Source organism: Zophobas morio, unplaced genomic scaffold (assembly GCF_036711695.1).
Source record: "Zophobas morio isolate AGI-343-1 ecotype UQ-CSIRO unplaced genomic scaffold, CSIRO_AGI_Zmor_V1 ptg000005l, whole genome shotgun sequence".
In the NCBI taxonomy this organism is placed as follows: domain Eukaryota; kingdom Metazoa; phylum Arthropoda; class Insecta; order Coleoptera; family Tenebrionidae; genus Zophobas; species Zophobas morio.
This window is the reverse complement of record NW_026972110.1, coordinates 980,420-1,003,782: the sequence shown is the minus strand read 5'-3', so window position 1 is coordinate 1,003,782 and position 23,363 is coordinate 980,420. Positions and strand designations below refer to the sequence as shown.

Here is a 23,363-nt window from a genome sequence, read left to right as displayed (position 1 = left end):
ATATTTCCTTATCCCCTCCAAAAACTTGATGACGTCAGCTCAAAAGTTTGTGGAATAAATCATATCTAAAATGTACAAAATATGATGAGTCTGTACTTGTGATCTATCACTCCATTCATATTTTTTGGCTTTGCATATACATGGTGACTCAAAAAAATTAATGAATGCGTAAATTTATTTTACTGATTTACTCAGAAACTACAAAACCGAATGCTTTGAAATCTTGCAGATGTTTTAAGGTTATAACGAGCATAATAAATGTTTAGTCAAAATATATTTGCTTATCCCCTCCAAAAAATTGATGACGTCAGCTCGAAAGTTTGCCGAATAAATCCTATCTAAACTGTAAAAATATGATGAGTCTGTACTTGTAATTTATCACTCCAATCATATTTTTTGGATTTGCATATACAGGGTGACTCAAAAAAATTAATGAATGCGTAAATATATTTTATTGATTTAATCAGGAACTACAAAACGGAATGCTCTGACATCTTGCAGATGTTTTAAGGTTATAAAGAGCATAATAAATGTTTAGTCAAAATATATTTGCTTATCCCCTCCAAAAACTTGATGACGTCAGCTCGAAAATTTGCCGAATAAATCATATCTAAAATGTACAAAATATGATCAGTCTGTACTTGTGATCTATCACTCCATTCATATTTTTTGGATTTGCATATACAGAGTGATTCAAGAAAATAAATGAAAGCGTAAATTTATTTTACTGACTTACTCAGCAACTACAAAACCGAATGCTTCGAAATCTTGAAGATATTTTAAAATTATCATAAGCATGGTAAATTTTTGATCAAAATGTATTTGGTCGTCCCCCCTAAAAAATTTATGACGTCACCACAAAATTTTGCTGAATAAATCCTATCTAAAATGTACAAAATATGATGAGTCTGTACTTGTGATTTATCATTCCATTCAAATTTTTTCGATTTGCATATACAGGGTGACTCAAAAAAATTAATGAATGCGTAAATTTATTTTATTGATTTAATCAGGAACTACAAAACCGAATGCTTTGAAATCTTGCAGATGTTTTGAGGTTATAAAGAGCATAATAAATTTTTAGTCAAAATATATTTGATTATCCCCTCCAAAAAATTGATGACGTCAGCTCGAAAGTTTGCCGAATAAATCCTATCTAAACTGTAAAAATATGATGAGTCTGTACTTGTGATTTATCATTCCATTCATATTTTTGGATTTGCATATGCAGGGTGACTCAAAAAAAGTAATGAAGGCGTGAATTTATTTTATCGATTTAATCAGGAATTACAAAACCGAATGCTTTGAAATCTTGGGAATATTTTAAAGTTATTATAAGCATGGTAAACTTTTATTCAAAATGTATTTGTTCATCCCTCCTAAAAAAATTGATGACGTCACCCTTAAATTTTGCTGAATAAATCCTATCTAAAATGCAAAAAATATTATGAGTTTGTACTTGTGATTTATCATTCCATTCATATTTTTTAGATTTTCTTAAGAGGTGGTTCAAAAAAATTAATGAAGTCAATTTATTTTATTGATTAAATTAAAGGCAACACTTATTATTAGTATTACACCCCAACCAACCCAATTTGGTAAACACAAAATTTGTTAAAGGAAAAACTCGGTTGAAACATAAGGGTAGCACGCTTATTTACATCGACTTTAACATTACAGACCTGCATTTGTTTTATGCGCTCACTTGGTTTCGCGAATGTGGAATAGACATGTTTATAATCAACCAATTGTGAATTTCACCATCAAGAATTAAAATAAAACCCAATGTTTTATATAATAAGCGGAAGTCGAAGCAATAAAACCGATGGTCGTTTTGTTTACAGTTTCTCTGTTTGACTCTCACGTATGCTGTTACGCTTGTCATCTTAAATTAAGAATGTTTATACATAAACTATTTTCAGTTGCCTTTCATATTACTAGACAGCGGATTTTTGTCGGGCTACGTCACGTTTAATCGGTACTAATTCCATAAATATAATTAACGATTTATTAATCAAACGGCTAAGTAAATGAGAACGGGAATTAACAGCAGAGTGCAACGAAACAGCGTTATTCTAATCTCAAATAAACGAAGTGCAGTCCGCAACAGCAATGAATTCACATCCCGTACGAGCCGTACCGAGTTTGGCCTTGCCTAGCCCGACAGAAATCCGCTCTCTAGATATTACACACCGACGCCGTATACGTGAGTAAATTGTTTCGTTATTTTATTGATTATAAGAAATCAATATTCAAAACGACCCAATTCATTTTCCCGAAAATTTGGGAATACAATAATTTTATTCTTAGTATTACACTACATCTATCCCAACTGATATACGTGTCCTTGCAAAAATGTTGATGACGTCATCACAATTTTTTTTTAAATTCCCACTACAAAAATGTAATGAGAAAAAAAACACAATAGGCATGCAGTCGTCAAGTTTCCGACAGCGAGGGAAGTACTGTCTAAACTCTTTAGACCAAATTTTTACAGTGACGTAGCGCGTAGGTCCTGATTTCTTATTCTCGTACTCGCTGAATATTATATATAGGTAATAATATTTTAACAAAAATATCTGAAATAAATCTTACTAAAACAAAATTAAAGTTGAAAAAATAATATTTTGTAATTTAATAAATGCGGATTATAATTAGCCACTACAACACAAATGGCTTCGGTTTCCTTAAAAGATAAGTTCGCAGACATTTGCAGATTGCATGCATACAAAAATATTGCCGTCTTCTAAATTTGTTCATCTTTGCCTCAGATTTTCCTGAGAGCTGAACTGTACAAATAAATTCTCTCCGATTACAAAAAATGAAAAAACATTCCGCCAATCCATTTGCCAAATCGATACAATCCGACCATTCCAAGCTGAGTGCGTGATATGATGCGAAGTCAAGCAGCTTGACGATGGTTATTTCACGTCCGCCGCCTAATTCTACTTTTGCTTGCATTACGTCTGGTGTCCCGAAGGATTTTTACTTTTCTATCAAACTTCATTTGGAAACGTGCACCTGGAATCGTAATCAATATAAAAGAAAAATCAGGACATGCCTATTAGGCTGTACCCTACGTGGACCTATTTCACTTGGAGATAATGCGATTACCCACCTATAGTATGACTTTACCTTTCTTTATAAAAGCAACCAACTCTGACATTTGTTTCAATTGATGTTTAATCCAATTCATGGGGCGGCTTAAGAAGGGCCATACACGTAAAGAAATCGTTTCGAGACCGATTGAATTCAATTCGTGAAACGAAAAGAATGTTGTCGGTAGCCGGGAATGTCTCTAAAGGCAGACAGATATGACAGGTAGCTGGAATGCGTTTGCTGCCTCTGGAATTCTTTCACTAATTACTGAACCGTTCACTTTGTTATCTTTTATCAAATATTTTAAATTGTCCCAACATTAACAGGAATTCATTTCTTTCATCGAGACAAGTTAAAATTTGTAGTCCAATCTAAAAAAAATGGTCGAAAGTTGTTTCTACAGAGCTTCCCTCGCACCTCAAGTACAATGAAATATATCCAGCATTTTTGAAAAATTATAAAATTTGATTTTGCGAATTGTATATACTTTGAGAAACCCTATAAGTAGAAATAAACATATGTAAGTATGTAATGGTAAAGTAAATGTAAAGAAGCATGCTACGCCTATGTTTCAAATAAGTTTTACAAAATTTTGTGATCATTATTTTTGCAAGAATACGTATTTCAACTTAGGTTGGTGCAGTAATACTAAAAATGACGTATTATATTCCCCCCCGACACAAAATTTTGGGAAAAATGGAGGGAGCCGTTGTTACTTTAATCAGTAAAATAAATTAATCTATTCATGCAAATGTCAAAAATGTTGATGTAATGATAAATCACAAGTATAAACTCAACATATTTTGCACAATTTAGGTAGTATTTTCTCGGCAAAATTATGACATGACGTCATCAATTTTTGGGGTGGATAATGAGATATATTTTCATTAAAAATTTATTAGGCCAGCAATAACTTCAAAACATCTGCAAGATTTCAGGCATTCGGTTTTACAGATCTTGATTTAATCAATAAAATAAATTGAGTCATTATTGTTTTTGCATTACCCTGTATGAGCAAAACAAAAAAATATTAAAGCAAATGCAATAATTTCAAAAGTACGGTATACTTTATTGAACGATAAAAAAAGCAAAATAAGAACGAGAAACGATACTGCAAACAAAACTCAGGCGCAGCTCTTTGTGCAAGTGGCTGCCTGGCTGCAAAACATAAATTAGTGGAACGCCCGAAAGTGGACAATTTTGCATTTTGCACAATTTCAAGATCTCAGTGTCAACAAACGGTCAAAAAACAAATAAATTTTGCATTCCGTTACATTTAGGCCCGAAGAGGTCCCTTAACTTAGGAGACCTGATAGTCCAACATCACAAGCATATCCGTGCAAACCGTCTCTGCACAAGTACGAATATTGTAAAATATATTTACAGCACATTATCAACGGGAATAGTGCTATCTGAGCAATATGAGTTGTGTTTAAAGTGTTAATGTTTATACATCTCAAGAATGTTCTGCAGACATTTGTTTGATTTGAATGAGTTTATTGCCTCAGAACACATGACTAAAATTATTCATAAACCTAAATTGAACAAAATATTATGAATGTTTGAATTGTTATAAAGATGACCGAATTCTCACCTTTTCGAGAAAATGGGGTGGCTCGTCCTTAATTTGATCAATAATAAATTAACTGATTCATTAATTTTTTGGAGTAAGTAAATCTAAAAAATATGAATGCAATGATAAATTATGCAAGTATAGTCTGATCATATTTTGCACATTGTCGAAAGGATTTATTCCGCAAAATTTTGAGATAACGTAATCGATTTTTGGGAGGCAATAAGTAAATATATTTTGATTAAAAATTGATCATGTTTATCACAACTTTAACACATCTGCAAGATTTCAAACAAACGATTTTGCAGATTCAAAATTAAATTGCAAAATGTTGTTTTATAATTTTGATTTTTTTTTCCAAAAATCTGGACCTTTCGGGTAAAAACTCAATACGGAGTCATAAGCTACATGTGTTGGACTATGCTATTTATACAATTTAAAACCCATTTACTCTGTACGATTTTAAAGTGACGTCATCACATTATTGGTACGGATGATTCGACAAATTTGGGTCAGCGATTTGCCATATATATGATATTCCTAATATAAATACAAAATTTGACAACAATCGGCCCAGTACTTTCGGAGATCATCTGTCTAATAAAAATCTGGGACGGCAGACAGACAGACAGACGGAAACGGAAGAGCTATTTCTTTGTACTGTAGGTGTCATGAAAGGTCGAGAAAGCGCAAAATTAGAGTCGGTCGACAGATTCGACTACAATACTTCCGTAAAAATCTTTCATTAAACGAAAATACATCAGTTTCGTTTATGTTACCACAGCCACAAGTACGGCAAAAATAATTTTCTAACAGTAAAAATGCCGCAGAAAACAATTTTCCTCAAGAAGTTGTAGCTGGTTATAACACATATTTTTAGAGTTTCCTTACGCATAATTTCTTCTCTACTTTAAAATTGTTTCAGTCGATTACACAGATTTCTGTAGCTGCAACATTTGTATGTTATTTGTCATTGATGAATACTCCATTTTCCTCTGCTTTAGCCCAATCTAATATATTTTAAAGTTTGATAAGGTCACAATCAAAATTGTTGTTTGTTTAAACAGTTGTCGCGTATTGTGTTGATGTACACAGTGTTCACATTCTGAGATTATTTTTGTTTTACCTAGTCATTTGTTGCGTAAATAAATGAAAGTGGCATAATCCTACAAAAACCGATTGTTAAAATCAACAAAGTGTGGAAGTTTCATGTATTTTCATTAAATGTATTGTTGATTTTAAAAGTAAATCTTTAACAAAATATGATAAATAATAGCACTTACTGTGAACATCGGATAAATTGTGTAAACGAACACTTGAAGTTTAATCCAACAACAATAATAAGCATTTAATTAACAATAATAATATATTACATTTGATACGCCGTTACATGAACTTCAGCAAACTTATTTTTTCTCCGAACAATCTGAAAACTGTATATTTCCGTCGTGTTCCCCAAAAAACTCGATTGCATTAGGATAAGACATTTCTAGGTAATTCATCATCAACCCTTTAGGAAAAAAATTGAGATATTAGTTCTTAATCTTAAGTAATAAAAAAAATATATCGAAGTTTATTTCGACAGAACTTTCCTCACTTCTGAAGTACAAGTCCGATAAATCCGCTTCTTCGACAAATTATAAAAATAGATTTTGTGTTGTTTGTTTTTTTGATAATCTCCATAATGTCAAAAACCAGCAGCATAAACAACACCCCCGCAGCATCTGCGCCGTGGGGGCGCAAGTTACAAGGAATTGTACAAGTATGGGCAATATAAAATATATTTAAAACAGATAACCAATGGGAAAACATTGCCTCTCAGCAATAAAAACAAGTTTTAATTTAAGTCAAGTGTGTGTTTATACTTCGGAAGAATGTCGCCCAAAAATGTATTTGATTTAAATGAGTTTATTGGCTCAAAAGAGAGGACTAAAATTATTATTAAGTTCCACAGAGGAACTAAATGTTCAGAATATTATTATTGTGGTAGCTCAGTGGTTTATTGATAATAAGAATAATATAATTCAAAAGAAGGGTATGGGTTCTCGAAGGGGCGGCAACCTCGGCGGGGATGATGGCGGCTCCTGGGACTCGGAGCGTCGTATTGGATGACGGCGGCGGCGTATATGACACAGGGGACCTGGACAGTGCGACCCCGATGGCAACGTCGGCGATTAGGTACAGGGGACCTAAACAGTGCGACCCTGATGAAGACGTCAGCGGTGCGGCACAGGGGACTTTAGAGCAGCCCTGGTGATAACAAGAAGTCGACGTGGTGCAGGGGACCGAAAACGGTGCAGCCCTGTGATGACGTCGTCGAAGCGGCGCAAGGGACCGAAAACGGTGCAGCCCTGGTGACAACCAGAAGGGGACTTGGACAGTGCACCCCTTAAGGTAGAGATGGTGGACAGTTAAGTGCGCTTCCATCTGCCCGAAAAGTCGCCGCTTTGGCCCTTATATAGGCAGGGTTGAGATGCGTGGGGGGAAGCCTGCATAGCGACGCACCAATAGGGCGAGGGTGGCTCGGGTGGGGTGCGTGTTCCAGTGGGGGAGAGCATCGTCGGGTTGGTTGGTACTGGCGCTGCCGAGGGCAGAGATTATGGCTCTGTGTAAATTTCACATTCCTAAGTGGCAGCAATGTTTGGAAAAAAAATATTTGAAACTAAAGATAAATTGTTATACGCGCCCCTGGTAGTTTTTCGTTACCTACATAATTACTACAATGAATGGCACAGAGTGCCGGGGTTTAAGAACCACAAAAACGATGCACCGATAAGAAGGTGCAAAAAGACGATACGGGCAGTAATGAACTAGCGCTTCTTGTGTGTGGTTGTGTTTGACAATAGTGAATTTTACCAATTCTGAGCGTATTTACATTTATAGCCGCGAATTGTGGATCCGTGCGTGAGTGGTACAGCATCACCAAGTTCATGGTACTTTCGAGCTTCAAACTCACGATCGTGGCCATAGTAGGACCGAGAATACTGCACGCTGAAGAAGAAATTTTGGAACACGTCGAAGAAGAAAATCACATTATCACTCGCCGACTTGCAGCTGAAGTTGGAGTTTCACAGTTTGTAGTGCGTACGATGGATAAAAGAACAAGGCCACATCCATAGCATGTTCAAAAAGTGCAAGGGTGCGAACCCGTTGATTGTCCACGTTGTGTAATTTACTCCAAATTGTTGTTGGCGCAGTGTCGTGAACGCCCTAACTTTTTAAAGTGCATTCTGTTTACGGATGAATCAGGATTCAAACGCAATGCTGTGTTCAACAGCGACAACACTCACTTTTTTTCCGATGAAACTCCACATGCTCGTCAACAAGTACGATTTGAGGCGACGGTTTTCGATAAAAGTGTATCGGTTGGATGAAACAGTTTGTGGAAATCAACAGTGTCTACAAATTATCGAAGAGCTTCAACAACAAGTGAAAGTGGTAGCTGCTACTGCGGTGGTTTTTTACCTATTAACAAACATCTCGCGAAGCTGTGACGCCTGTATTGCTAGTCAAGGACAACATTTTCAACATTTCTTGTAAAAATTGGTCTAAAGAGTTTAGACAGTACTTCCCTCGCTGTCGGAAACTTGACGACTGCATGCCTATTGTGTTTTTTTTTTTTCTCATTACATTTCTGTAGTGGGAATTTAAAAAAAAATTGTGATGACGTCATCAACATTTTTGCAAGGACACGTATATCAGTTGGGATAGATGTAGTGTAATACTAAGAATAAAATTATTGTATTCCCAAATTTTCGGGAAAATGAATTGGGTCGTTTTGAATATTGATTTCTTATAATCAATAAAATAACGAAACAATTTACTCACGTATACGGCGTCGGTGTATAATATCTAGAGAGCGGATTTCTGTCGGGCTAGGCAAGGCCAAACTCGGTACGGCTCGTACGGGATGCGAATTCATTGCGGTTGCGGACTGCACTTCGTTTATTTGAGATTAGAATAACGCTGTTTCGTTGCACTCTGCTGTTAATTCCCGTTCTCATTTACTTAGCCGTTTGATTAATAAATCGTTAATTATATTTATGGAATTAGTACCGATTAAACGTGACGTAGCCCGACAAAAATCCGCTGTCTAGTAATATGAAATCCAACTGAAAATCGTTTATGTATAAACATTCTTAATTTAAGATGACAAGCGTAACAGCATACGTGAGAGTCAAACAGAGAAACTGTAAACAAAACGACCATCGGTTTTATTGCTTCGACTTCCGCTTATTATATAAAACATTGGGTTTTATTTTAATTCTTGACGGTGAAATTCACAATTGGTTGATTATAAACATGTCTATTTCACATTCGCGGAACCAAGTGAGCGCATAAAACAAATGCAGGTCTGTAATGTTAAAGTCGATGTAAATAAGCGTGCTACCCTTATGTTTCAACCGAGTTTTTCCTTTAACAAATTTTGTGTCTACCAAATTGGGTTGGTTGGGGTGTAATACTAATAATAAGTGTTGCCATTAATTTAATCAATAAAATAAATTGACTTCATTAATTTTTTTGAACCACCTCTTAAGAAAATCTAAAAAATATGAATGGAATGATAAATCACAAGTACAAACTCATCATATTTTTTGCATTTTAGATAGGATTTATTCAGCAAAATTTAAGGGTGACGTCATCAATTTTTTTAGGAGGGATGAACAAATACATTTTGAACAAAAGTTTACCATGCTTATAATAACTTTAAAATATTCCCAAGATTTCAAAGCATTCGGTTTTGTACTTCCTGATTAAATCGATAAAATAAATTCACGCCTTCATTAATTTTTTTGAGTCACCCTGCATATGCAAATCCAAAAATATGAATGGAATGATAAATCACAAGTACAGACTCATCATATTTTGTACATTTTAGATACGATTTATTCGGCAAACTTTTGAGCTGACGTCATCAGTTTTTTGTAGAAGATAACCAAATATATTTTGACTAAAAATTTATTATGCTCTTTATAACCTTAAAACATCTGCAAGATTTCAAAGCATTCGGTTTTGTAGTTCCTGATTAAATCAATAAAATAAATTTACGCATTCATTAATTTTTTTGAGTCACCCTGTATATGCAAATCCAAAAAATATGAATGGAGTGATAGATCACAAGTACAGGCTCATCATATTTTGTACATTTTAGATATGATTTATTCCACAAACTTTTGAGCTGACGTCATCAAGTTTTTGGAGGGGATAAGCAAATATTTTTTGCCTAAAGATTTATGATGCTCTTTATAGCCTTAAAACATCTGCAACATTTCAAAGCATTCTGGTTAGCAGATTAAAAATTAAATTTCAAAATGTTGTTTTATAATTTTGATTTTTTTTCCAAAAATCTGGACGTTTCGGGTGAAAAGTCGATTCAGAGTTGTAAAGTACATGTGTAGGACTATGTTATTTTATTCAATTGAAAACCCATTTACTATGTACAATTTTGAAGTGACGTCATCGCATTAGTGGTGGGGATGATTAGACAAATTTTGGTTAGCGTTTTACCATCTACATGATATTCTTAATATAAGTACAAAATTTCACAACAATCGGTCGAGTACTTTCGGAGATTATCTGTCTAATAAAAATCCGGGACAACAGACGGACAGACGGACGGACAGACGGACGGACAGACAGACGGAAATGGGAGACCTATTTCTTCGTCTTCTAGGGGTCATGAAAGATCGAGAAAACGTAAAAGTAGAGAGTCGGCCGACGGACTCGATTACAATACTTCCTTTGCTTACGCTCGGGAAGTAAAAATGATATTGCGGATTTGTATTCGTGATAACCTGTATGCATTAAAATAATTATAGATAAGTAATACCAGTAACCGCGTAAGAAGGTAAATAACACACATAAATACGTCTTCGTACTCTATAATTTGTTTTTACTTCCCGAGCGTAAGCAAAGGAAGTATTGTAATCGAGTCCGTCGGCCGACTCTCTACTTTTACGTTTTCTCGATCTTTCATGACCCCTAGAAGACGAAGAAATAGGTCTCCCATTTTCGTCTGTCTGTCCGTCTGTCCGTCTGTCCGTCTGTCCGTCTGCCGTCCCGGATTTTTATTAGACAGATAATCTCCGAAAGTACTCGACCGATTGTTGTGAAATTTTGTACTTATATTAAGAATATCATGTAGATGGTAAAACGCTAACCAAAATTTGTCTAATCATCCCCACCACTAATGCGGTGACGTCACTTCAAAATTGTACATAGTAAATGGGTTTTCAATTGTATAAAATAACATAGTCCTACACATGTAGTTTACAACTCCGAATCGACTTTTCACCCGAAACGTCCAGATTTTTGCAAAAAAATCAAAATTATAAAACAACATTTTGAAATTTAATTTTTAATCTGCTAACCAGAATGCTTTGAAATGTTGCAGATGTTTTAAGGCTATAAAGAGCATCATAAATCTTTAGCCAAAAAATATTTGCTTATCCCCTCCAAAAACTTGATGACGTCAGCTCAAAAGTTTGTGGAATAAATCATATCTAAAATGTACAAAATATGATGAGCCTGTACTTGTGATCTATCACTCCATTCATATTTTTTGGATTTGCATATACAGGGTGACTCAAAAAAATTAATGAATGCGTAAATTTATTTTACTGATTTACTCAGAAACTACAAAACCGAATGCTTTGAAATCTTGCAGATGTTTTAAGGTTATAAAGAGCATAATAAATGTTTAGTCAAAATATATTTGCTTATCCCCTCCAAAAAATTGATGACGTCAGCTCGAAAATTTGCCGAATAAATCATATCTAAAATGTACAAAATATGATGAGTCTGTACTTGTGATTTATCATTCCATTCATATTTTTGGATTTGCATATGCAGGGTGACTCAAAAAAATTAATGAATGCGTGGATTTATTTTATCGATTTAATCAGGAATTACAAAACCGAATGCTTTGAAATCTTGGGAATATTTTAAAGTTATTATAAGCATGGTAAACTTTTGTTCAAAATGTATTTGTTCATCCCTCCTAAAAAAATTGATGACGTCACTCTTAAATTTTGCTGAATAAATCCTATCTAAAATGCAAAAAATATGATGAGTTTGTAGTTGCGATTTATCATTCCATTCATATTTTTTAGATTTTCTTAAGAGGTGGTTCAAAAAAATTAATGAAGTCAATTTATTTTATTGATTAAATTAAAGGCAACCCTTATTATTAGTATTACACCCCAACCAACCCAATTTGGTAGACACAAAATTTGTTAAAGGAAAAACTCGGTTGAAACATAAGGGTAGCACGCTTATTTACATCGACTTTAACATTACAGACCTGCATTTGTTTTATGCGCTCACTTGGTTCCGCGAATGTGGAATAGACATGTTTATAATCAACCAATTGTGAATTTCACCGTCAAGAATTAAAATAAAACCCAATGTTTTATATAATAAGCGGAAGTCGAAGCAATAAAACCGATGGTCGTTTTGTTTACAGTTTCTCTGTTTGACTCTCACGTATGCTGTTACGCTTGTCATCTTAAATTAAGAATGTTTATACATAAACGATTTTCAGTTGCCCCTCATATTACTAGACAGCGGATTTCTGTCGGGCTACGTCACGATTATAGGGGGGGACATGCTGGATCGCCGGGTGATAGATAATCACTGAATTTAATCGGTACTAATTCCATAAATATAATTAACGATTTATTAATCAAACGGCTAAGTAAATGAGAACGGGAATTAACAGCAGAGTGCAACGAAACTGCGTTATTCTAATCTCAAATAAACGAAGTGTAGTCCGCAACCGCAATGAATTCGCATCCCGTACGAGCCGTACCGAGTTTGGCCTTGCCTAGCCCGACAGAAATCCGCTCTCTAGATATTAGACACCGGCGCCGTATACGTGAGTAAATTGTTTCGTTATTTTATTGATTATAAGAAATCAATATTCAAAACGACCCAATTCATTTTCCCGAAAATTTGGGAATACAATAATTTTATTCTTAGTATTACACTACATCTATCCCAACTGATATACGTGTCCTTGCAAAAATGTTGATGACGTCATCACAATTTTTTTTTAAATTCCCACTACAAAAATGTAATGAGAAAAAAAAACACAATAGGCATGCAGTCGTCAAGTTTCCGACAGCGAGGGAAGTACTGTCTAAACTCTTTAGACCAGTTTTTTTTTTAGCAGATGTCACGTTTTTTTTAGTAACACACATTTTGTAGAGATTTTGGAGAGCTTGCTTTTTGAATTCATTACTGTATTAAACTTTAACCATCCATAGCCCGCGACTGACCACTGTCTAGCATTCCAACACATGTTACGAAAACACAATATTTGGTGGGGAACTCGGGAGTGACCTGATTGTCAACCTATGATAGGAACCAGATTAACAAATGCTCCAAAAATATGAATGCACTGATAAAGGGCACGAATATGCTTGCATGTCTTAGTGAGTTTACCATCTAAAAATATATGTTTCGGTCAAGATTATTTCAGTAAGAAGACTTATATCAATTCCGAGACATGCGGTGTAATACTTAAAATAACCCTGAGGTGTACCGTTTTGAGATTTGAACAATAAAATAAAATTTAAATCCTTCCTACTATGAAAAATTGTGAGATGTCATCACACTGATAGGGAGATTGGGCAAATTTTGATTAGCGTTTTACCATCTACATGATATTTCTAAGATACATATAAGATTTGACAACAATCGGTCAAAATAGTTTTAGAGATTATCTGTCTAATAAAAATCTGGACAGACGGCAGACAGACTGAACCAGGAGACCTAATTTTTCATACTCTATAGGTCATGAAACGTCAAAAAAACAGAAAAGTAACAGTCGCCCTCCGATAGACCCGATTACGGTACTTTCTTTGCTTACGCTTAGGAAGTAAAAATAAAATTCGCAAAATTAGATTTTATAATTTTTTCAATATCTATTTAAAATAACGTTTATTCCTACACCACCGAAAAAATATTTCTCGACACGTTTCGCCAACTGCGTTGGCGTAAACTAGACAGAACTAAACTCTGTATTTGTTCGACTATATTTCAAGGGCTAGGGAAGTTGTGTGTAAGTAACTTCAGACCACATTTTTGTTCAACATTCAGTGATGTATCACACATTACTTAGGCTATAATATTCACCTTTGTTCCGGTTTGCCACTGAAGCTTGTTGTATTCGAACGAATTGTTTATATGTATGGGTGCGACGATCACTCCGCCGACAAGCAAATGACGCAGTATACAGGCTGACTGCGAAATACATGTAAAAAAAATGGGGAATAGCTCACAATATGATTATGTCACTGGCAAAAATTCACGGTCCTAACTGGTAACAGTGTCTAGAAAAAATTATTTGAAATTAAATGTAAATTGTTATACTGGTAATGTTTCGTGACCTACATAATTACTGCAATGAATGGGCAGGCGACTCGGATTAGAACCAAAAACGTAACTTTATCAGGCAGTTTTTTAATCGCAACGTGAAAAACACGAAAAGGGCCAGTCATTATTGAGCGGTCGTTGAAATCGGTGTATGGTCCAGTTTTCCAATGCAGAGTGTGTCGATATGGTAATTTGTGTGCGCGAACATTTGCATCAGTGGTACAGCATCTCCGAGATCATGGTACCTTCAACCTCAAACGCACGATCGTGGTCGTGATGGGACAGAAAGAAGAAATTGGATTTTCGCACCTTGTAGTGCATCCTACATTAAAAAATAGAACACGGTCACATCCATACCATGTTGACAAAGTGCACGGTTTGAAGCCCGCTGATTGTCCAGGTTGTGTAACTCACTTTTTGTCCGATGGAACTCCACATTAGTCGTCAACAAGTACGATTTCATGAGACGGTTTTCGATAAATGTGTTTTGGTTGGATGAAACAATTCGTTTGTGGAAATCAACAGTGTCCAGAAATTATCGAAGAGCTTCAACAAGTGAAAGTGGCAGCCGTCACTCCGGTGTTTTTTTACCTATCAACAAACCTCTTGCGACGCTCTGACGCCTGTATTGCTAGTCAAGGACAACATTTTCAACATTTCTTGTAAAAAGGTAGTAGAATTCTCATCTGTTTAAGTACAAGGTGGCTCAGTGCCTTCGTATCGAGGGTGGTTCATGGGGGTTTTGCCCCATTCGATTTTTAATTTGTTTTTTCTATATTTCGGCTCTACTAGGGTGGGGGATGCCGTGGTTAAAATATTTGCATATATTTCGCAGTCACCCTGTATGTTAGTGTTTTACAGTTTCCAATGCATAGATGATGTATCGAACCAACAATTATGAAAAAATATGTAAAACACATGGATAACTTCAGTGTAATAATAATAGTTTTCTATTATTGTATGATGTGCAGTTTATGATTTGAAGAAAAAAAAAATGCAAACGTCGGGAGTCGTACCCGTCACTGAAATGCTTCTTTTTATTCGAGCGAATTGTTTATATCTGGGCGTGATGGTTACTTCGCCGATAAGCAAATGACACGCTTGAGTTTTATTAGAGACTAGCTTTTCGCCCGCGGCTTCGCTCGCGTAGACGATTCGCTGTGTTGAAGAGCATTATTATCAACCTTCAAGTAAAATATGTGTTGAAGGACATGAATACAATTTCCAGTAAAAATCGACATAAAAAATGTTTGCTCATAAAAACTTTGTCACCCCCTTTCATCTTCTTAGGGGTGAAATCTCGAAACAATCTGAGAGCATTAATTTAATATCAAGTTTCATGCAAAAATTTAAATATACAATAGAAATATTTTCCCATACAAACTTAGCCTCCTCATTTCACCCTCTGAACAATTCTGGGGTAGAATTGTGGGAGTGAGTAAAAAGCCAATAAAGCTTAATACTGATTTTATTCAAAACAACCTAACTTATTTATACAAAACTAACTATTTACAGCGTGTGAGTGGTTCTAAACTAAAGGTAATGAGAGATTTGAAATTGTATTGCGACCCAGTTTCTTGCATGTTCTTTTGTTTCATTACCGCTGCCTTCTTAACGCTGACGATGGTGCTTGTGCGGTGGTCAGCGTTTCGTAGTTCTGGTGCTTGCAATTCCATGTTTCAGCGTTCTACATTCGCGTCGTTGGTCTTGACCTTCTTATTGGTGACGTAAAGAGGAAATTTAAATTTTAGAAATTATTGTTTAAATTTAGGATTTAAACATGTTGGGTCTCTCGAAATGGACAGGGGCGATGGGGTTTGTAGAAGGGTTGCACTGGGAATGCAACTGTATGGATTGATAGTTAATTAGGATACTCTTGGCGGGTAAGTGGGCCTCATCTTGACAGCCTCCTCTTGAGGTCGTGGTTGTGTCCGTTGCTTTTTTCGATAATGAGGAACCATGCTGCCCAGATTGCACCCGTGATCGTTGTTAGGACGATGCTGCTGATGATGTCGTTGAATCTTACAATGTGCAGAGTTATCTTTGGCCACGTTGTTTCTTAAAGTTCGGACTGTCTTTCTTCTTCTTCCTTTTCTAATTCTTTTTGTGTGTTCAGCTTGGACCATGGCTTCTTTTATTGGTGTTAACTGTTGGTGGATTTTTGGTGGAGCCAAATTTGCCACCACCGGCCGTGTGGTTGGTTTGGGTGTGACTGGAACTGATGCCATTTTTCGAAGTGTCGGTGGATTTTGTTTTGGTCTTGAAGCAGTTTTCCCAATTTTTGCAGCTTGCCGATTTTCTTTTCTTGTCATCATGCTTTTGACCGTTATGCGTTTGTTGTTTCTTTTTTCTTCTTTTATTATGGTACCGGACAAGATCCATCCGAATTCTGTTTTTTGACCCATTAAACCATCGTTTGTTTTTTGAATACCGTTGAGTATTATGTTGCGGTATTCACCCGCGCCCAGCAATACATCAATTGGATCCTTATCTTGGAAGACTGGATCCGCGATGATATGATTTTGCCACACCTGAAGATCTGTTTCGATATCTTCTTCTGGTAGAGATTCTGTAATTTTTGGTAGTACCAGTAGGTCTGTTGTGAGTGTGAAATTACTCGAAAATCGTGGAGCGCACTCGACTCTAATTTTGGAGTTTGATTTGTTCGGTATTTCTCCTCCAAGTCCAGTTATATCGGCTTGAATGTGTTCTCTGGGTAGTGACAAGAGCGTTGCTGCTTTCTCTGTTATGAGCGATGCCTGCGATCCCGGGTCAATTAGGGCTCGTAGGTATTCGCAGGTTCCATTTACTGTTCGTACTCTTATTACCGCTGTGGCCAGAAGTACCTGTTTGTTTTCAATGCCTACATGGCTTTGAATTTTCTTCGTTGAGTTTTCTCCAGAGTTTGGAGTTTGTTTGTTTGTTGAGTTGAATGTTTTTTGCTGGTTGACCTTTGGGTTGCTTCTTCGGTCGTTGTGTAATAATGTATGGTGCCTTCTTTTGCATTTGTGGCATGATGCTGTGCTGAAGCATTGTTTGCCTGCATCGTGGCTTAGGCAGTTCGTACACAGCTGTTCGTTGTTTATGAATCTCCATCTGTCTTCTGGCGATTCAGCTTGGAAGTCAGGACATTCGTAAATTGAATGAGAATCTTGGCAATATCTGCATGATTTTAAGTTGGAAATCGTTTCCACTTTGTTAAACTCGGCATCTTCTTTCTTGTTTGCCGTAATTATCTCGAGAGATAGAAATCTTGTCTGCAGGAACTCCATCATCTTCTCGAATTCTTGCATATCGTGTGGGTTGGTCAATGACTGTTCATACAGTCTATTTGTTTCCGTGTCCCATTTTTGAGATATTATTTTGGTGAGTATTGGTCCCCACGTGTCGGTCTGAATGTCTAAATTTTCTAATGCTTCTAGACATTCCTTTGTTGTGTCATGTAATTTTTTCAGCTTTTCTGCTGATTCTTCATGCATCCTTGGCTGATCCAAAATTTTGTCTAACAACTTACTTACGGTAAGCCTTACGTTGCTAAATCTTTTTGCCAGCAGCTCCCATGCAGTTTGGTAATTATTTTCTGTTATCTGAAGATGTTGGATGACTCTGCTGGGCTCATCTCTGATGTACGTCTTCAGATACTGCATCTTTTCAATGTTGGAGAGCGATGTATTTTTGTGAATGACTTTGCTGAATAGATCGTGAAATGTGGGCCAATCTTCATAATTCCCGCTAAACGTTGGAAGCTTAATTTGGGGTAATTGGATGTTTGGTTTCTCCTGTTGATGGGCGGACGGGGACTGGATTTTTCCTTTCAGTTTCTCGACCACAACCTCGTACTTTCTTTCAGTCTTCTCGTACATTTCGTCGGCGAAATATTTGTCTTCGAATTCCCTTTCATGGACGTAGATTTCTTCATGCAGTTCCATGATGCTTCTCCACTGACCTTGGATTTTTTCGGCTAGAAGTTCATACCTGGCTCGGCTGTAGTCCTGATCTAAATCGCTCTTTATCTTGGTCAGCTCGGTGGATATTTTCTGTAGTCTGAATAATTGACGCCGGATGCGGGCTTCTTGTTCCGGGTCGACGTCGGGCGACGTCTGAACTGATTCGAGGTATTTCTTCGCATCTTCGTGCAACGCTTTTAGCTGATCAAAATACTTCACCTCGAAATAATTGTGGGTAGTTCTGAGGGTGGGCCCTAGTACCTTCAATTCTTCATGGTTTTGCTGAATCTCATTCCAAAATTCTTGGAGTTGCTCTGCTCTTTTGGATCGCCAATTCTGGGTTTTTCTTTTTGCGGGGTCTTTCCTCGCGTTGGTTAGGAGAGTTTGAATTTTCTTCCCCAAATCCTCTTGCTCTTTGGCTTTCTTATTGAATTCTTCCATGACGAATTTTTTCTTGCACCCTTAATTTTGCGAAGGCGTGCTGGGAATAAAGGGCACCGCCGACCGAAAATTCTCTCGGAAGTGGTGCTTGTGTAAGGATGGTACCACTGGACTGCAGTCTCACAGCCCGAAATTGTAGACTTGGAAATGGTACCGGATTAGGGGATGAACACCACCGAACCGCAGTCTCACGGCCCGAAAATTGTAGACTTGGAAATGGTGTTCTAGTAAAAAAAAAGGAGTAGTGCCACTGGACTGCAGTCTCACAGCCCGAGTTTGTAGACTTGGAAGGTGGCACTGGGTAAAAAGGAATAGACACCACCGAACCGCAGTCTCACGGTCCGAAAATTGTAGACTTGGAAATGGTGCCTATGTTAAGGAAGGTGCCACTGAACGTGAAGGGTCTTTTTTTCGGACCAGCTTGTATTTTATTAGCTATATCTAATTTATTTTCGATGGACTCTTCTATGTATCCTTCTGCTACTGAACTGCTTTGCCATCCTCCATGCCTTTTTAAGTTGGTAATATCTCCTCCTGCGTCCTAGTAAAGTCGCGGAACTGCGCCGCATACAATGTCCTGTGTATTCCAGAGGTGTTGGTAGACCAAGGTAGGTAGCAATTTGAGAAGGAAATTTACCAAATGAATGCAAGCCCACTGGTTGGACCGTACATTTCCCTTTCTTGTAATTTAAAAATAAGCGCTTGTGTGGAGTACTAGGCGGACGTAATTCCAAATAACGTCTGTATGTAGCAAGATTTCTTTCATCAACAACTACAAAGCGTCGAGGTTTTTTTGTTTTAGAATCAGGAATGTGTACTATTAGCACGTTATTTTGATCTTCAATGTCGTCAACTAACATCCTTGATAATTCGTCGCATCGACAGGCTCCAGACACCCCAAAAATAAGCGCCACCTGAAATTACCAAATTTAATAAAACTTAAATATGTAATCATTGTAATAACTTACTTTCATTAATAAAAATTCCTTGTCGGGAGCTTCAAGCAGAAATTTATCTATCTGGTCCCGAGACAAACATTTCGATTTTTTTGGTTGGTAACCAGTCGATTTTCGTTTTAGGTAAGCAGTTACCTTACAAAACTTGCTGATATCCAAATTTTCCTTCAACAAAAGCACGGCTTTCAACATAGAGTAAGTGCTCCAGAGGCTTGAAGCCTTATAAGAACTTGATTTTTCCGCAAAATAAGCCAGAAATACGTCTTCCGTTAGCGAAGTAACATTTTTAAGCCTGCGCCAATCTTCAAAGATTTGGAACTGCTTTTCATACCGCTCCTTAGATTTCGACGGTAACAATTCTTCTGTAGCAGCAGCGGCTGCTTTGCTTAGGTGAAAAGGAACATCCTCACCAGTGTTTTCGCTTGTATTCATAATTAATTAATGAAATAAACACACAGCTCTGACGTACGCACAAAATTTTATAATTGTTTTGTTTGTAACCATCGTTTCCAAGAAATTGACAAACTAGATTTTTGCGCAATTAATTAAAAAACTTGTTGGAAAATCTCGATTTTTAGCGATTTATTGCGATTTCCGGAAAAATTTAATACAAAACTCGTCAGTAAAATGTCTTATTTGACTCGGAGCTTTAAAATACTCGGCACAAAGTGCCTCGTATTTCACCATAGCTCCTCTTCAGTAATGAGACATTTTCCTGACTTTTATGTAAATATCTATTACTTCCCAAGCGTAAGCAAAGAAAGTATTGTAATCGAGTCCGTCGGCCGACTCTCTACTTTTACGTTTTCTCGATCTTTCATGACCCCTAGAAGACGAAGAAATAGGTCTGCTATTTCCGTCTGTCTGTCCATCTGTCCGTCTGTCCGTCTGTCTGCCGTCCCGGATTTTTATTAGACAGATAATCTCCGAAAGTACTGGACCGATTGTTGTGAAATTTTGTAGTCATATTAGGAATATCATGTAGATGGTAAAACGCTAACCAAAATTTGTCTAATCATCACCACCACTAATGCGATGACGTCACTTCAAAATTGTACATAGTAAATAGGTTTTAAATTGTATAAAATAACATAGTCCTACACATGTAGTTTACGACTTCGAATTGAGTTTTTACCCGAAACGTCCAGATTTTTGGAAAATGCTTTGAAATGTCGCAGATGTTTTAAGGCTATAAAGAGCATCATAAATCTCTAGTCAAAATATATTTGGTTATCCCCTCCAAAAACTTGATGACGTCAGCTGAAAAGTTTGCTTAATAAATCCTATCTAAAATGTACAAAATATGATGAGTCTGTACTTGTGATTCATCACTCCATTCAAATTTTTTCGATTTGCATATACAGGGTGACTCAAAAAAATTAATGAATGCGTGAATTTATTTTATTGAGTTAATCAGTAACTACAAAACCGAATACTTTGAAATCTTGCAGATGTTTTAAGGTTATAAAGAGAATAATAAATGTTTAGTCAAAATATATTTGCTTATCCCGTCCAAAAAATTGGTCTAAAGAGTTTAGACAGTACTTCCCTCGCTGTCGGAAACTTGACGACTGCATGCCTATTGTGTGTGTGAGTAAAGTAAATTTACGCTTTCATTTATTTTCTTGAATCACCCTGTATATGCAAATCCAAAAAATATGAATGGAGTGATAGATCACAAGTACAGACTGATCATATTTTGTACATTTTAGATATGATTTATTCGGCAAATTTTCGAGCTGACGTCATCAAGTTTTTGGAGGGGATAAGCAAATATATTTTGACTAAACATTTATTATGCTCTTTATAACCTTAAAACATCTGCAAGATGTCAGAGCATTCCGTTTTGTAGTTCCTGATTAAATCAATAAAATATATTTACGCATTCATTAATTTTTTTGAGTCACTCTGTATATGCAAATCCAAAAAATATGAATGGAGTGATAAATGACAAGTACAGCCTCATCATATTTTGTACATTTTAGATATGATTTATTCGGCAAACTTTCGAGCTGACGTCATCAAGTTTTTGGAGGGGATAAGCAAATATATTTTGACTAAACATTTATTATGCTCTTTATGACCTTAAAACATCTGCAAGATTTCAGAGCATTCGGTTTTGTAGTTCCTGATTAAATCAATAAAATATATTTACGCATTCATTAATTTTTTTGAGTCACCCTGTATATGCAAATCCAAAAAATATGAATGGAGTGATAGATCACAAGTACAGACTCATCATATTTTGTACATTTTAGATATGATTTATTCCACAAACTTTTGAGCTGACGTCATCAAGTTTTTGGAGGGGATAAGCAAATATTTTTTGACTAAAGATTTATGATGCTCTTTATAGCCTTAAAACATCTGCAACATTTCAAAGCATTCTGGTTAGCAGATTAAAAATTAAATTTCAAAATGTTGTTTTATAATTTTGATTTTTTTTTCAAAAATCTGGACGTTTCGGGTGAAAAGTCGATTCAGAGTTGTAAACTACATGTGTAGGACTATGTTATTTTATACAATTGAAAACCCCATTTACTATGTACAATTTTGAAGTGACGTCATCGCATTAGTGGTGGGGATGATTAGACAAATTTTGGTTAGCGTTTTACCATCTACATGATATTCTTAATATAAGTACAAAATTTCACAACAATCGGTCGAGTACTTTCGGAGATTATCTGTCTAATAAAAATCCGGGACAACAGACGGACAGACGGACGGACAGACGGACAGACGGACAGACGGACGGACAGACGGACAGACAGACGGAAATGGGAGACCTATTTCTTCGTCTTCTAGGGGTCATGAAAGATCGAGAAAACGTAAAAGTAGAGAGTCGGCCGACGGACTCGATTACAATACTTCCTTTGCTTACGCTCGGGAAGTAAAAATTGATGACGTCAGCTCGAAAGTTTGCCGAAAAAATCCTATCTAAACTGTATAAAATATGATGAGTCTGTACTGTATATTTTTTAGATTTGCATATACAGGGTGACTCAAAAAAATTAATGAATGCGTAAATGTATTTATTTTATTAACTTAATCAGAAACTAGGGAACCGAATGTTTTGAAATCTTGCAGATGTTTTAAGGTTATAAAGAGCATAATAAATTTTTAATCGAAATATATTTGGTTATCTTCTCCAAAAAACTGATGACGTCTGCTCAAAAGTTTGCAGAATAAATCCTATCTAGAGCGTACAAAATATGATGAGTCTGTACTTGTAATTTATCATTCCATTCATATTATTTGAATTTGCATATACCGGGTGACTCAAAAAAAAATAACATAATATTCATGCAGTCGTCACGTTTCCGACAGCGAGGGAAGTACTGTCTAAACTCTTTAGACCAATTTTTTAAATCTGCTTTTACAGTGACTCAAAAAAATGTATGGATCAGTCAATTTATTTTAGTGAATAACTCAAGAGTTGCAGAAGTGAATACTTTGAGATCTTGCAGACGTTTTAAATTTATTGTAAGCATGTCTAATAAAAAGTGGAACAGACAGACAGACAGACAGACATTCAGACGGAAACGGGAGACCTATCTCTTCGTACTCTAGGAGTCAGGAAAAGTCGAGAAAACGTAAAAGTAGAGACTCGGCCGACGGACTCGATTACAATACTTTCTTCGCTTACGCTTAAGTAAAATATGAATGCAATGATAAATCAGAAGTATTGAGTGATAATATTTTGCACAATTCAGACAGAATTTGTTGGATAAAATTTTGAGATGACGCCATGAATTTTTTGGGATGGGATAAATGAATAAATTTTTATTAACGATTTACCATGATTACGATAACCTTAAAATCTGCAAGATTTCAAAGCATTCGGTTTTGCAGTTCCTGATTTATTCAGTAAAATAAATTCACCCATTCATTAATTTTTTTGTCACCCTGTATAAGCAAATCTAAAAAATATTAATCCAATGATAAGACTCATATTTTGAATATACGATT

General features: G+C 36.0%; 1 protein-coding gene across 1 annotated transcript; it reads right to left on the bottom strand.

Moving 5' to 3' along the window:
- Window positions 1-18,884: 18,884 nt before the first annotated feature.
- LOC135120490 (uncharacterized) lies at window positions 18,885-19,826 on the bottom strand. Its single transcript, XM_064044799.1, has 2 exons — window positions 19,407-19,826; window positions 18,885-19,352 (listed from the first exon to the last, which is right to left on the bottom strand). Exons 1-2 carry the CDS (start codon window positions 19,824-19,826, stop codon window positions 18,885-18,887), a joined length of 888 nt encoding a protein of 295 aa, XP_063900869.1.
- Between the last annotated feature and the right edge of the window lie 3,537 nt (window positions 19,827-23,363).

Bases quoted from the DNA above. Each gene is read 5' to 3' on its own strand.
- LOC135120490 (XM_064044799.1), bottom strand. From the start codon at position 19,826: ATGAATACAAGCGAAAACACTGGTGAGGATGTTCCTTTTCACCTAAGC. The intron at 19,353-19,406 runs GTAAGTTATTAC...TGGTAATTTCAG, and splicing joins AGGAATTTTTATTAATGAAA to GTGGCGCTTATTTTTGGGGT.